The sequence below is a fragment of the Sander vitreus genome, chromosome 4 (genome assembly GCF_031162955.1).
Source record: "Sander vitreus isolate 19-12246 chromosome 4, sanVit1, whole genome shotgun sequence".
Taxonomy (NCBI): domain Eukaryota; kingdom Metazoa; phylum Chordata; class Actinopteri; order Perciformes; family Percidae; genus Sander; species Sander vitreus.
The window spans coordinates 26,190,702-26,205,712 of record NC_135858.1 but is presented as its reverse complement, the minus strand read 5'-3'; the positions used below and the strand labels follow the sequence as shown (position 1 = coordinate 26,205,712).

The 15,011-nt window shown below is 42.1% G+C and overlaps 2 protein-coding genes across 4 annotated transcripts in view; one reads left to right on the top strand and one right to left on the bottom strand.

Annotated features, from left to right (window-relative positions):
• Positions 1-1,379, bottom strand: part of cenpp (centromere protein P) — a 105,968-nt gene extending 104,589 nt beyond the window's left edge. For both annotated transcript variants that reach the window (XM_078249200.1, XM_078249201.1), the window contains exons 1-2: positions 1,271-1,379; positions 454-612 (exon numbers count right to left, since the gene is read on the bottom strand). In XM_078249200.1, coding sequence (XP_078105326.1) covers positions 454-611 — 158 coding nt within the window. In that variant the 5' untranslated portion in view covers position 612; positions 1,271-1,379. The remainder of the gene's footprint in view (positions 1-453; positions 613-1,270) is intronic.
• A 372-nt stretch (positions 1,380-1,751) lies between these two features.
• nol8 (nucleolar protein 8) overlaps positions 1,752-15,011 on the top strand; it is a 15,461-nt gene continuing 2,201 nt past the window's right edge. The window contains exons 1-15 of one of the 2 annotated variants that reach the window (XM_078249197.1): positions 1,752-1,840; positions 4,179-4,326; positions 4,771-4,833; positions 5,550-5,628; positions 6,469-6,625; positions 6,975-7,288; positions 8,117-8,385; positions 9,099-10,429; positions 11,588-11,797; positions 11,895-12,020; positions 12,114-12,207; positions 13,733-13,871; positions 13,995-14,078; positions 14,322-14,644; positions 14,737-14,875. In XM_078249197.1, coding sequence (XP_078105323.1) covers positions 4,206-4,326; positions 4,771-4,833; positions 5,550-5,628; positions 6,469-6,625; positions 6,975-7,288; positions 8,117-8,385; positions 9,099-10,429; positions 11,588-11,797; positions 11,895-12,020; positions 12,114-12,207; positions 13,733-13,871; positions 13,995-14,078; positions 14,322-14,644; positions 14,737-14,875 — 3,449 coding nt within the window. In that variant the 5' untranslated portion in view covers positions 1,752-1,840; positions 4,179-4,205. Of the gene's footprint in view, positions 1,841-4,178; positions 4,327-4,770; positions 4,834-5,549; positions 5,629-6,468; positions 6,626-6,974; positions 7,289-8,116; positions 8,386-9,098; positions 10,430-11,587; positions 11,798-11,894; positions 12,021-12,113; positions 12,208-13,714; positions 13,872-13,994; positions 14,079-14,321; positions 14,645-14,736; positions 14,876-15,011 lie in introns of both variants that reach the window. The other variant, XM_078249196.1, reaches the window with a different exon arrangement.

Sequence of the window (15,011 nt, the reverse complement as noted above, 5' to 3'; positions counted from 1 at the left end):
ACTTACCGACATGCCTTTGCATGGCCCAGGTGTACTAACGATTAGATGGGAAAATGCTATAGGTTAAAAAGTGAAAAAGGGTGTGAGAGAGAATTAAAGGTCCTATGACATGCTGCTTTTTGGATGATTTTATATAGGCCTTAGTGGTCACCTAATACTGTATCTGAAGTCTCTTTTATATAGGCCTTAATGGTCCCCTAATACTGTATCTGAAGTCTCTTTTCTGAAATTCAGCCTTGGTGCAGAATTATAGCCACTAGAGCCAGTCCCACAATGAGCTTTCCTTAGGACGTGCCATTTCTGTGTCTGTAGCTTTAAATGATGTAGCCTTGATGTCTCTCTCTTTCTCATGGGCGGGCCAAATTCTCTGGGCGGGCAAAGCAGAGAAAGTGGAGGTAACCTTCCTCCTTATGACGACATAAGGAGGAGATTCCTTTAAAAAAAGAAACTCACATGGCATCCTGCATGTGTCCTCTTAAGTGGAACGTTATGTCCTTGTGGTTGTCCTGCTGTTGGCGCTGCAACGCTGCAACTTCTGCCTGAAGATGCTCAATCTGAGCCTCCAGCACTCTAACATCCTCAATGTTCTCCTCGCTCATCTTCTCCATCATCCTGAAGGAGAAACACCGACTGACTCAATAATAAAACATTTGGAAGTTTCATGTTTTCAGTGCATCAGTTCATTGTTTTGATGCTTTCAGTATTTATATATTGCACCTCGACCTGCTTTATAATAACTAAAAGACATGGAAATCTCACATATGTGACCATATAACAATAGATCATAATTTATGAGTTGATTTATATTTTGTCTTCATAATCTGAATCTGCAAAGTAACTTATAAATAAATGTAGTAGAGTAAAAAAAAGTACAATAGTCACCTCCAATCTGTAGTGGAGTAACGTTAGAAGTATGAAGTAAAGTTAGCATAAAATGGAAATAATCTCAAATAAAGTACAGTAATTTGAGTAAATGCAACGTTACATTCCACCACTGGTCTGTCAACTAACGTTAGGTAACGTAAAACATCTTAAAAATAGAGGGTTTACAGTCAAATTATTAAAGAAATACACTTGAAAACGCTTAACTTGGGTTACGTTGATTTTATTCACAGTGCATTATCTAAAATGACGACGACTTCAGCAAACAATAAATGCCCTAGATAACGTTAGACAAACTGACATGTCTAAAGTTGTTCTTCTCTGTTATAATGCTTAACTTAAACTAAAGTTATTTAAAGTACTATTTTAAACACTCCTTTTTCCTCACCTGAACGATTTCTGTGTCTTCCCTCTGCTGCTGACAACCAAAACAGTTTGGTGCCTCGCGCCCTCTGGACTCTACCACTTTTCACGTGTCGGAGGGGAGAACAAACTATTTCTGGGAAGAAGGGTCAAATAGCGCTTCTCTTTATATACAAAATACCGCAAATGTTTATGGATATATATTTTAAAAGTACACATTAGCGTCGTATTGTTGTTAATAGGCAATAAATAATAACCTTGTCGAGCTGGAAAGTTTGATAGACCCTTCTTCATTGTAAGCCGTATCTGTAACAGCTGATGGTAATCAAGAATGATTACAACGGGTTTGAGCTAACCAAGAAAAATATGGTTATTTCTTTATCGATTAACCGTGATAATTCAAAATTTTATAAATAAACGTACCGGCATCTGTTCCTGCCTTTATTTATATTTTGTTTTCTCTAAAGCTGTTGTTGAATGTCACACAGCGGAACGTTTCGGTTCTGCGGAAACAAGTGCGGAAGGAAAAGTCAGCAGGGATGCAGCAGTGCAGCCCGGACAGAGTTAACTGTAACACCAGCTGGATACATGTGAGGTAAACATTTGTTGGTTTTTCTGCCGATATCAATTAAACGGGTAGTTTGGTCGTGATAACTTTATCAGCTCAGTTATAAGTGCATTTATTTAGAGGTAGTAGTTTATATAAACTCCGTGTGCCGCTGTTTTAGTTCTTACAACGATTTAGTGGATATCTTGCCCTATGACTGTCTCTGCCTCACTGGCTGCTGGCTCACACTCGCACTATAACGTTACTTGCTCTACTTGGACTATGTACACTTTTTTTTTTTTTTAAATTAGCATCCAAACTGTATATATTGACCTATAGCGTATTCATATTATACCATTGTCTAAACTGCACATGTCCGATCTATAGTATTCATATCATACCTCCAGATGTGTAGTCTGTATATATCGTCCACTCTTTTACAATAACTTGTAGCCTACTTAACGTTACACTTGCACTATAACTTTTATACTCCTACTTGCACTGACTACTGTTGCTGTAGCACATGTTTATACTCTTCACACTGTACATATCTTTGCATATTTATTACACACTGTCCATACTGTTAACTATACAGTGGTGGACAAGAATTCAGAGCTTTTACTTAAATAAAAGTAACAATACTACACTGTAACAAAAGTAATCTGTTAAAAATAGTCCAAGTAAAAGTCCTACATTTCAAATCATACTTAAGGAAAAGTACAAGAGTATCATCATTACAAAATGTACTGAAAGTACTGAAAGTAAATGTAGGCTACTCATCATGCAGAATGACCAATTTCAGATTCATATGGGCTATATTATTTTACTGAATTATGATTATTGATGCATTTATGTGTTCATGACTTTATTGTTGCAGCTGGTAAAGGTGGAGCTTATTTTAATTACATACTGGAGTAGCTTAACCTGTAATAATACTACATCATTATAAATGATAAACCTTATAAATCACATTATATGTTGTATTAATAATCTAAATCTGCAAAGTAACTAGAGCTATCAAATAAATGTAGTGGGGTAAAGAGTACAATATTTTCCTCTGAGATGTAGTGGAGTAGAAGTATAAAGTAGCAGAGCATAGAAATACTCAAGTAACGTATACCGAGTACAGAGCTTGAGTAAATGTACTTAGTTATATTCCACCTCTCCACTGATACTGTATACATTCAGCGTATTAAAAAAATTAATCCAAAAATTAATCCATTATCAAAATTTGTCATTGAGTACATTTTTTGTTGATCAACTAATCAAACGTTTTTGGCACTGCTCAGGTGTAGGTCTGGGTATCGCCAATGATTTCCCGAATCAATTCGAGTTCGATTTGATTACATTTCTATATTAATAGGCCTATGTCACACTTCCTGCTTCCAGAACGCGGAGTAGGGAATCAGAACTTCCGGTCAACAGTCCCTTTCTCCATAAGGATTTAGAAAATCAGTCATAATGTCTCTACCATCCGAGGTAGACTGACCCCGAGCTACGTGGTTGTGAAACGAAGGTTTCTGCTCCTGTAGAAGCCAGAAGTCAGTATGAAATCAACCTTGTTTTAAGAAAAACAGGTTTTATCTGTGATTTAATGGAGAAAAACTACACTACCCACAATCCTAAGCGTAACAGCAACGTCTCTGATTGGTCCAACTCGCTGTTACCATAGAAACGTTTACCGTAGCCGCGAACAGCTAGAGCGAGCTTCTGCCATTGAAGTCTATGATAGTTTCTGTACACGGTCTTGTACCTTTTTGCCTTTTTTGCCGTTTTCAAAAAGTTTTTTTTACTTTGAGAGTGTTCATTTACAATCTGAACCATATCGTCGTAGGGGACTTCAGGCAGGTTGTGGAGAGAATTTGGTCCAGCAGTATCTATCGGGCTCCGCCATTGTTAAAAAGCTAACCGGAAGAGCCTTCCCCCCACTCAGAGACGTTCTTCCGGTCTTCAGTTGTTGCGTGGCGTAGGTCTATAGCGATTAGGTTAGGGAAATTTCAGTTACAATACCATTTGCCTGGATATAAAAGAGATTCTCAGAGAACTTATGCTGTAGAAGCAACCCTCAAATATATTATATAATGCACCAGGTTAATGTTGACGTTAAGAACTGACCCCCAAAAAAGTTTTTTTTAAATTGCTTTTTACTTACACATCCATGGTGAAAAGGCATATGTTAAAAAGATCGATTTCAGGATTTTATTAATCGATATCAGATCACTCAAACAAAGATCAATTTTAAGTGGAGAATTGATCATTTTAACCCAGCCCTGGTCAGTGCAGATACTCGCACAGAAACCTTGTGGTTCATCAAAGTCGGCCCCCATCTGTGGTCGATTGATGAGTAACTGAACAGTTCGATGGCTGACCTCCAGTGTTTGTGCAGTGACAGCGTTGTCGTGGCTACGGAGCGATGAGACGGCTGTACATCGGCGGGTTGAGCCACACGGTCACCCAGAAGGATCTAAAGGATCGATTCGGAAAGTTTGGAGAGGTGGAGGATGTGGAGCTCCGGACCAGGAGGGACGACGAGGGTGAGGAATCCAGTACACGCTCTTACCCTCAGACAGCCATGATGATGATGATGATAACAGTGTTTTGAGTTTAAAATTCTTTTCCATTCTGATTATTTCTATGCTGCATGTTTTACACATTCTAATCTGAAACATGCCTGACATGCGTACATAATCCACCAATGTCGGCGTTGTCATTATTATGTGAGACTGTTAAAATCCCCTCGTTGCATTTAAGGAAGCTCTCATAGCTGATACTTCAGTTTTAAGTACATGCGTTTTGTTGTTAATGGGATAATCAATTACCCTTATCATGCTGTAGTGAACAGAAACGTTTCAGGCTTCTTTTCTATTTGCGGTTGTTGCGGTTCCATCAGATGTAAATGATTACATATTTAGTTGTTTTATATTGTTTTTGTTCCGAGGTTCCTCACTGACCTGCATGTGTTCTCAATCTTGTTGCAGGCGTTCCTTACAAAACCTTTGGCTACATTAACATCAACATTTCAGACGGCGACCTGAAGAAATGTAAGTGAACTAATCCAGTGATTTTCAACTACTGTGCCGTGAGAGATCGTCCTGTGTGCCGTGGGAAATTATTTTACTTAATTTAGCCAACACATTTTTTTTGATTGAGTTACTGCAAATAATTTGCCATTGTTGCGCATCTGTGCCTGCAATGTGACGACTGGCAGAGAAATGAAATACTATTCTGTGTCAGTAGGTGGCAGTATAGCGCAATAATGACCTCGTTGATTTAAGACAATAGAATTACTGCCACAAGGTGGCAGTGACAGGATGTAAGCAGTAGGGCCGAGATCATCGACGTAAGCCTGCAACAGCGATTGATACATTTTTAAAAAGGAAAAATGCAGATTCTGATCTTATTAGGCTACAATGTGTCACTTTGGTTGGTGGTGTGCCGCGGGATTATTTTTTTTTTATGTAAAAAATGTGCCGTGGCTCAAAAAAGGTTGAAAAACACTGAACTAATCCATCCATCTGATGTCATTTAGTGTCATTTAGACGTCAAGTCTTATTTCACCTAAAACGGGAGAAGAAAACTGTCAGTGTGGGGAGATAACACACTTCATAGACCATTTTTCAGTTTCTAGAAATCAGAAACGAATCAGGGAAATCAGTGCAGAATTCTGGTTCTGGAAACGTATTACTGTGTTAGTGTCCTTTACCTCGTGTTTAGCGTAACTAACACTAGAGCTGAGATCAGTGTGTTTCCTCTGCAGGTTTGACGGTGCTGAACAAATCCAAATGGAAAGGAGGAACTCTGCAGATTGAAACCGCCAAGGAGAGTTTCCTGCACAGGTACAGTCATGTTCTTCTCACCATCAAAGTCTTCGGGCAGTCTAATATTAACCCAAAAATGACTACGGGGTGAGAGGAAGTGGACATATTTAAAAATCCGTCAATTTCATTTTAAGAAAGGCTGAAACTAACAATTACTCTCAGGATCGACTAATATGTTGATTATTTTCTTGATATAAGTAAGAAAAAATTGCCATCAAATTTTCCCAGAGTCCAAAGTGACCAACCGTCCAAAACCCAAAGAGATTTATTAATTTACAATAATATAAAAAGAAATCCCTACATCTGAGAAGCTGCATCCAGAGAACAGATCTCTTGATAAATGTTTTCGAGCGATTGATAGACTATCAGACTAGCTGCTGATTAGTTTGTGTGTGTCTGTGAATTTGCACACTGGTGTGACAAAACAGGAGCTGGTGTGTCAGGGAATCAAACGCATTAAGGAGGATCCACACGCTGTTTGATTTGACAGTTTAAGAATTGTAGGTTCTGATCAGCACCAAAACCCAGTCTGTGGCAATGGCAAATGAACCAAATCTGTTCTAACTTAATTGGCAAAGCTAAAACATGTCTCGTAATTTACAAACGTAAAAGGCTTTTGTTTCATAAATTGATCTGTAGTTCTGTAGGATATAGGTGTCGCAGACTCTAAACATTCAAACAAAGATTCCTATGACTCTTAAGGGAAAAGTGGCTCCTTACTACAGCAGAGAGTATATATATATATATATATATATTACTGTATTTATTGTACCTCCCTGATCCACACACTGATGATCTATGATGATAGGTTGTTCCTGATCCCAGTGGGTGGTGAGTTTGTGGTATTTGTGTCTTTAGACTGGCTGAGGAGCGGCACACGGCAGCAGAGCAGCGCCTCCCTCAGACTGCAGCTGAGGACGTGAGACAGAAGATGGTGGACTCCCTGAGCAAAGCTGGCGTGGACAACTTTACCATGAAGGCTGCGGTGCCAGGGACCGAAGTACCAGGACACAAGGTCTAGTCATCTACTGCTTCCTGTTTCTGTTTGGACATCAGATTCAGTAGAGCCCAAATAATACTTTATTTTAATTTTAGGCCGATACCAATATCAGTAAAAAAAAAAAAAAAAAATTAGCATTGTAAAACCAAATGAAATGTAATGAAGACACTGGTTCTCAATTGCCTCACACATTTCTGTTCTGACAGTTCTTCATGTTTAGAAGTACGCTGCCTGGACAGAAATATGGAGGCACCCAAGTGTTTGTTTACCACAAATTCTCATAAAAAGCAGGCATTCAAATAATGGCAGAGTCTCAAATAACAGCATGAAGGTGTTGACTGTCCTCTGGGCGCTCTGGTTTCAGGACTGGGTGGTCAGTAAATTTGGACGAGTCCTCCCCGTCCTGCAGCTCAGGAGTCAAAAAGGCAGCAGAGCTCGGACCCTGAAGTACGACCCGTCCAAATACAGCCACAACATCCGCAAGCTGGACCGGTCCACCGCAGACCAGCCCACCACAGACCGGCCCACACCTGTCACCCAGCTCACCTGGGAGGTGCAGGGAGGGGACGATGACATCAGCAAGAAGAGGCGGGGAGAGTTTCCTCCGTATGAGCCACCGACGCGCAAGAAGAGTCGGACAGACGCGGTCAACTCCCACACTGCCGAGGGCAGAACCAGGTACCGATGTGATGCTTTCTGATGCTGACAACCTAAACCTAAAGGTTCCTCTTGTTCCTGGGATTCACAACTCCCAGACTTTCAGAATTTCTGCTGGTGTCTGGGATTCTCAAAAGTGTGTATCTGATCTGTAGCTGATCTCTAGCATTTCTGGTCTTCTCAGAAGTCCCAACTAGTTCATGACTTTCCATATTTTCCCAGTTCTTTCCAGGATTCTCAGTAGTGCCTTCTAGTTTGTTGGATTCCCAAATGTTCCTAAATGTTTCTCTAATGTCTGCTGGCTACTCGGTGATCCCTGCTGGTTTCAGGTACTACAGATTTCAAAGTGTTGATCCCAGGATTCTCAACGATTTCTACTCGTTTCTGGGATTCCTAAATCTTCCTAATGGTTTTTGAAATCCTTTAGTTCTTACTCGATTCCCAAAACCTAAAGCTAAAGTTGGTTTGCTCCCACTGATTACTTTGATTGAAGATTTAAAGTGGTTTCTTTAGTTCTCATTATCAAACATTTTACATTTGATATAGAAGCTGATAAATATCAAAACCTTTTCTTTGGTTTTTGATATTTTTCTCACAGATACTGTATTATGTATATTTACTCCAAGGTGGGAAAATACAGCATCATTCCCAGAGGTGTGGACTTGAGTCTAGAATTGTGAATTATGATTTCTTTGTTGGTAGTTATAATTTAATGTTCCTTACAGTTTGGCGAGGAACGTTTTAGGTCTCTTTGAATATTTGAGTATTAAGATTTACAGTAACTTGATCCACTTCTGGGATCTACACAGTGTGTTATTCTGCTCCCATCAGTCTCCGTTGTTCTCTTAGATTGAAGCAGACGGTTGACTCTGTCGATGGCACCGAGGCTCATCCGTTCACCAACGGATATGAACCACCAACCGACCACCGACTGGCCCAGGGGAAGGGGCCACGTTTGACTGACAGTGATATGGATTCAGACGAGGAAATCCGCAGAATGCCGAGGGCCCACAACCCCTCCCATGCTGCACTGCGGCAGGAAGAGGAGGATGATACGCTGGAAGTAGTCGGACTCGACTACTTGGAGAAGTCCAGCCGTGCTCGTCAGCAGCAGAAAGGTAACAAACGCATTCCTCTTTTTGAGAATTAGGATTTTTCTCTTTGGCATTTCTCTTATAGAGGAGATTCTTCTTAAATTAATATATATTGGCAAATTTTGGCATTTTTGATAAAGATCTTTTATATTAGGTTATTGAAGAAAAGTGACCAAAATATATAGTGAGCGGTACATTTTAACAGTGTGAAAAAAAACGTCTCTGTGCTCAAACTATGGCGAGGAGACACTGCTGACATTTCTTGGATACCGGTGTATCTGTGAAAAACTATTGAACTATTGGCTGCTATTTCATCCAAGTCAATGTATTGGTGGATAATGATGAAAATAAGATAATAGAATGCAGAAAATAAGATAATGGAATAAGAAAACACATTTTCTTAAAGGTTAGAGCAATTTAGATTAAAAATAAGTTGGAGTGGTGTCTCATTTCATAGGGGTATGTTTTCACTCCTACCCCATACCACTCGGTTTCGAGGGACTAGGGCTAGGGGTAAGATGAGAAATGAGATTCAGCCTAAGACATACTTTATTGATCCTGCACGGGGAATTTACATTTTATCACTCTGTTGTTATTACTTAAGAAAATAAGGACCAACTCGTAGTTCCAGGAAGGTTTGTAAATGTGGTGCCTGAAGCTCAGGATGTATCTAATGACAAGGCAAAAACTGTTAAATACGCTGTGGAAATGTGACAAACTTTTCTTTGGGATTCCAGGTAGTGCAGGTGACGAAGAAGAGAATGACTACGACTCGGCAGACACAGATGAACTCTTCGCCTCCAGGAAACCTCCTCCTCCAGCGCAGGAGAGACTGACTCTGCCAACTGCAGAACAGCTCGCAGGAAACGACACGGACAAGAAGAGAAAGACGAAGAAGAAAGGTAAAGCTGGAGAGGAAGAGGACAATTCAGCAGATTCTGAAAAACGCGTCGCCTCCAGGAAACCGTCCTCCACACAGCAGAGCGCGGATTATGCTAAGCCCGGTTCTCAGAACCAAAGTAAGAAGACGAACGTCCTCCCTGTTGTAAAACCCCCTTCCTCAGAATCGGATAGTGATGTGGATGATGATGATGAAGATGATGATGAAGAGGAGGAGAAGTTAGAATCGGCTGATTACAGTTCAGACTCTGATTATGAAGCCATGTTTTCTAACGTCACCCGTCTGGAGATCTCTCTGGCTGATCTACAGAGGCTAGCTGAGGAATCCCAGCAGACCTGTAAGACTACGGCTCCCAGCGTCCTCAGCGCCTCCCGGGAACAAGAAACCAACCTCACATCCAGGCCTCCAGAACGACCCGCTCCCAAGAAAGGCACGACGCCGGAAGAGATCCTCGCCGCCCTCATGGAGGAGGACAGCAGCGGGGACGAGCAGAAGAAGACCAAGAAAAGGAAAGGCGTCGTGTCCGCGCCGCTGCCTGCCTTCCAGGGGACGGGAGCGCTGAACGACAGATCACAAACAGTTGAGTGTCAGAGGAGACGGAAAGAAGAGGAAGAAGAGGGGAAGGAGGGGGGAAGAGGAGGTCAGGTTAAAAAACAGAAGCTGGACTCTGAAGCTCCTCAGCTGAACCACAGAGCAACGGGCGGCAAAACCAGCGGACAGAAACACAGCGAAACACAGAATACATCTTCAGAGAGCGAGGAGGAGGAAGCAGAAGAAGCGGAGACAGTTTCCTCCTCTAGCAGTGATGATGATGAGGAAGAGGAGAGGATGAAGGCCAATCAGACTGATGTTGGAGCTAAAGCTGCAGCAACGGCTTCATCTTCGTCCTCCAGCTCCTCCGCTGAGGAAGACGAGGACGAGCAAGAGATGATTTCAGCTGAAGCTGCCGTGAAAGCAGCTCCTCCCCCTGCTCCTCACAGCGAGTCCTCCTCCAGCGAGGAGGAGGAGGAGGAGGAGGAGGAGGCTCCTCCCCGGGTGGCGTTAGGAGCTGCGGAGGAAGAGGAGCGGCAGAGGAAGGCCAACACGAGGAGGCTGGCTGCCGTCAAGCAGAGACAGAAAGAGGCTGAAGAACACAAGAAGCTGATCCAGGGAGCTCTGGCCAACCTGGTGGGTGCAGCACGGCTCAGGGTCACATGGTCCAGTCCCTTCCTGGAAGGGCTGCTTGGATCTGGCCTCAGTGGCTTTAGGTTGAATTTTGGGTCAAGGCTGGAACATTTTTTTTAAACTTCTACGATGTTTAATTACAATAAATGGATGAATTAAAAAAGATATTGTAAACTATTTAGTTACACATGAGCTAAGTCTTGACCTTTTGATTAATACAGTGGAGGGAACATTACAATTAGAGGTGTGAATCTTCACTGATCTCCCGATTCGATTACGATTATCATGTCTTCGATTCGATATCTCGATGCGTCAAATACATTTTTCTATTAAAGCCATATAGGATATTTAATTCATAGCTTTTCAAGCTTCAAAAACAAAACATTCTGCAGTGCTCTAATACTAAATACATTGGATACATAAAACTACAGCACTGAGCACATGGCACTTCCTGAATGTGCAAAACATACCAGAATATGTAAACAGAAAGGTTGTTAGGCATACATTAAATTGTAAACAGAAATAATCGATTATGGCCCGGCCGATAATCGATGCAGCATCGTCCATGTCCACGATTCGATGCATCGATTATTTGATTAATTTCAACACCTCTAATTACAATTATGCGTTATAAACCTCTTATTGGCCGGCTGTTATGTGTTGACAGGGGTTCTGGCCAATCCGAGTTCTCTGTGGGTCAGACTTCTTTTAACTCTGCGTTGGTACACATCTTAAAATTAAACCTGCAAACACTGGTTGTTTTGGCCACTTACGCAAACATTGACACATTTTCACCTTTTTAAAGTTGATGGAGTATTCAGTTGTGTGTGAACACATCCAGCAGCACACATGGAGGAACATTAGCATTCCATATGGAGTCGTGTTTAACACACAATATTCGTCTATTCACAATATTCATCAGTTCATTCTTAGGATGTTGTGTCGTCCGTGCTGTCATGTGTGTCCTTCTTTTGTGTCTTAGGACGCTGTGCTGATCTCACTTTCATGTTGATTTTATCTTATTATATTTTCTGTTAATCTGAGGATATTTTTTGTTGTTTATGTTGTGAAGCAACAGATTGTAGCACTATGTCCAAGACAAATTTCCCCTCGAGGACAATAAAGTGTATTCTATTCTATTCTATTTTATATCTCCATTAGGATGCTCCAACAGCAGGAGCAGGGAAGCACATCGTCTTTGGCTCTGATGATGAGGAGGGTGATGATGGTGTTGGTAAGGATGCAGATAAGCAGCAGGCAACCTCAGAGGTCACAACGTCAAAGAAGACTCTGTTCCAGGACAGCCAATCAGAGGACGAGGCCTCAGGTGATGAGGCAGCAGTCAATGAGAACGACACAACACAAGGAAGGGTGAGGGAAGAGTTACTGATGGTACGTAGTTATAATAATAGTAGTTTATAGTCTACCTGTGAATTTATGTAAGTGTGTGTGTGTGTGTGTCTCTCAGGTGCGTCTGAAGCCATCGGGCCCTCAGCTGTTTGGCGGCAGTGAGAACGAGGAGGATGCTGATGAAGAGGAGGATGGCAGCAGGTTTGACATCAGGCCTCAGTTTGAAGGCCAAGCCGGACAGAAGGTGAGAAGCAGACATGGTGCTCCGTCTGCTTACATATCTCTTCATATATTATATTACATCAATTAAACGCAAATCCATAACTGTGTTGTCCAGTTGATGGAGCTGCAGTCTCGCTTCGGGACGGACCAGCGTTTCAGGATGGACTCTCGCTTCCTAGAGGAGGAAGAGGACAACGAGGAGGCATCAGGTTAGGCTGAGGGTGGGGGGTGTGCTCTGGTCCGTGTATGTAGAAAAAAGCAGGTCAAGACCGTGATAAAGAACGGATGACGGGTGACTGATATGTTTATTGTGCAAATTGTAGCTTAGTAAAGTCCATAAATCTGTTGCTGCAGTAATGGTGTTAGCTAACATTACTTACAGAGACATAATGTAACTGAAATGTTGAGATGATGCTGAGTAGTGCAGCAGGTCCGCTTCATTTTGGGGTGGTATAGTATGTATACAATCCTCCAATCAGGAGAATAAAATGTGTGATTCCACAGATGCATGCAGGTCATTGAATAAGATTTTACATTTAAACATGAATTAGCTTATTGGTCCATTTGTCTGTCTTTCACTCGTTGACGAATTTTAAAGGTCCCATGACATGGTGCTCTTTGGATGCTTTTATAAAGACCTTAGTGGTCCCCTAATACTGTATCTGAAGTCTCTTTTATATAGACCTTAGTGGTCCCCTAATACTGTATCTGAAGTCTCTCTTATATAGACCTGAGTGGTCCCCTAATACTGTATCTGAAGTCTCTTTTATATAGACCTTAGTGGTCCCCTAATACTGTATCTGAAGTCTCTTTTATATAGACCTTAGTGGTCCCCTAATACTGTATCTGAAGTCTCTTTTATATAGACCTTAGTGGTCCCCTAATACTGTATCTGAAGTCTCTTTTATATAGACCTTAGTGGTCCCCTAATACTGTATCTGAAGTCTCTTTCCCGAAATTCAGCCTCGTTGCAGAATTACAGCCACTAGAGCCAGTCCCACAATGAGCTTTCCTTAGTCTGTGCCATTTCTGTGTCTGTTGCTATTGAGGAAGAGAGAAGGGGGGGTGCAAGGTGGAGAGTGGGGGTGTGGCCTTGACCAACTGCCACTTTGCTCGTTTGAAAGCCATGATGTCTCTCTCTTTCTCATGGGTGGGCCAAATTCTCTGGGTGGACAAAGCAGAAAAAGTGGAGGTAACCTTCCTCCTTATGACCTCATAAGGAGGAGATTCCAGATTGGCTCATCTGACCTTTCATTTTCTCAAAGGCAGAGCAGGATACCCAGGGCTCGGTTTACACCTATCTCCATTTCTAGCCACTGGGGGACCATAGGCAGGCTGGGGGAACTCACATTGATGTTGAAAAACCTCAAAAAGTGACATTTTCATGCCATGGGACCTTTAATAAATTGTATCATCATTGTTGTTTTCAGAAGTTATGTTTATTTCATTCTCATCTCGTTTTCGCTGCAAAAGAGGTCGTCAGGGGAATATTTTTCTACATAGTCATTTTTGTTAAGAAAATGAATTACAAAGCCTTACCAGTACTGGAACTCACAATATAAGGTTTTGTCGTGAGGATGGCGCTAAGAAAGATAATGGGGTTGTTCAAATCTAAAGGGAGATGAAATGGGAACTTCTCCGATAGATCTGGAAATATCTGACCAATGTGACCATGCAATATGAAACCTGTGAGCATCTCTTCTCTGGTGAATAAAGCGACTGTTTGCGATGCAGAGAAAAAGAAAAGCGTGACCGAGGAAGAGGAGGCTCTGGACGAGGAGAGGAAGAAGAACCTGTCCATCCTGCAGAGCGTCCTCGGCAGCAGCCAACAAACCTGCAGCAGCAAGACGGCCGGCAAAGCCAAGACCTTCAGGTCGGCCACACAAACTCGCGCACATTCACAGAGTCTGGACCGCAGCCCCTTCTGAACGGGAACATTTGATATTCAATAGGAAATGAAAAAGATTATTAAAAAAGAAAAAACATGTGTTCGCAGAGACGTCTCAGCGCTGCATTACGACCCCAGCAAAGAGGAACACGCTGCGTTTGAGACTAAAACCGATGAAACCAAGAAGGAGAGGTACGGACATGAAAACTATGAACGCATCGATTGAATCTACCTCAGCACAGATATTGACTGTGTTAACCAGAAATCTTGTATTTGAGAAACTTTCATTTCTATGTGAAATTAAAGTCTTAGTATAGAAAAAAAAAAAAAAAAACCCACTAAAGTACTCATCATCACAATGTTCTGCATTATGTCCACATTATCAGCTCTACCTGTTCTCCAGTAAAACTGTCATGTGATCTGTCGTCTTCACAGCAAAGCGGCCAGGAGGAAGAAGAGGGAGGAGGCTCAGAAACTTCCGGAGGTTTCTAAGGAGATTTACTACGACGTGTCCGGCGACCTGAAGGCCGTGTTTGGTCAAACCAAGAAGGATGACGTCGCTGGAGAAGACGAGAAGACGAACTGGGACCAAGAGGAAGAACAAGAAGAGGAGGAGGAGGAGGAAGGAGGGAAGGAAGAACGGCCAAGCCTGCAGTCGTCTCTCCTCTTCGCTGATCCCAGCGCAGAGAAAGAGGAGGCGTCTGGATTTAAATTCTCCTTCTTTGGAGACGACACAGAAACAGGAAGTGGCGAGACGGGTAGGTCATATCTCAGATTTTTATCTCAGGCTGTGTGGGGGGGGGGAAGATATGTTTTCCTAATTCTATTTTTTAAATCTCTCTGCCGGCAGAGTACAAAGTAGAGAGCATCCAGGCGCCAAAGGTGTCATGGCAACAAGACCTACGCTTCCACGACAGCAGCTCAGATGAATATGAGGAAGAGCAGGAGGACGAGGAGGAGCAAAGCAACGTCGCCGCTTTAACCACAGAGTGAGAACCATGAAGACGAAATCCGGTCATTTCCTTGTTTTATCTGACAGTCTGTCCAAAACAAAAAAATATATATATTCTTAATATCAACTATGACAAAGAAAAGCTGGAAATGCTGACATTTAAGAAACGGCGA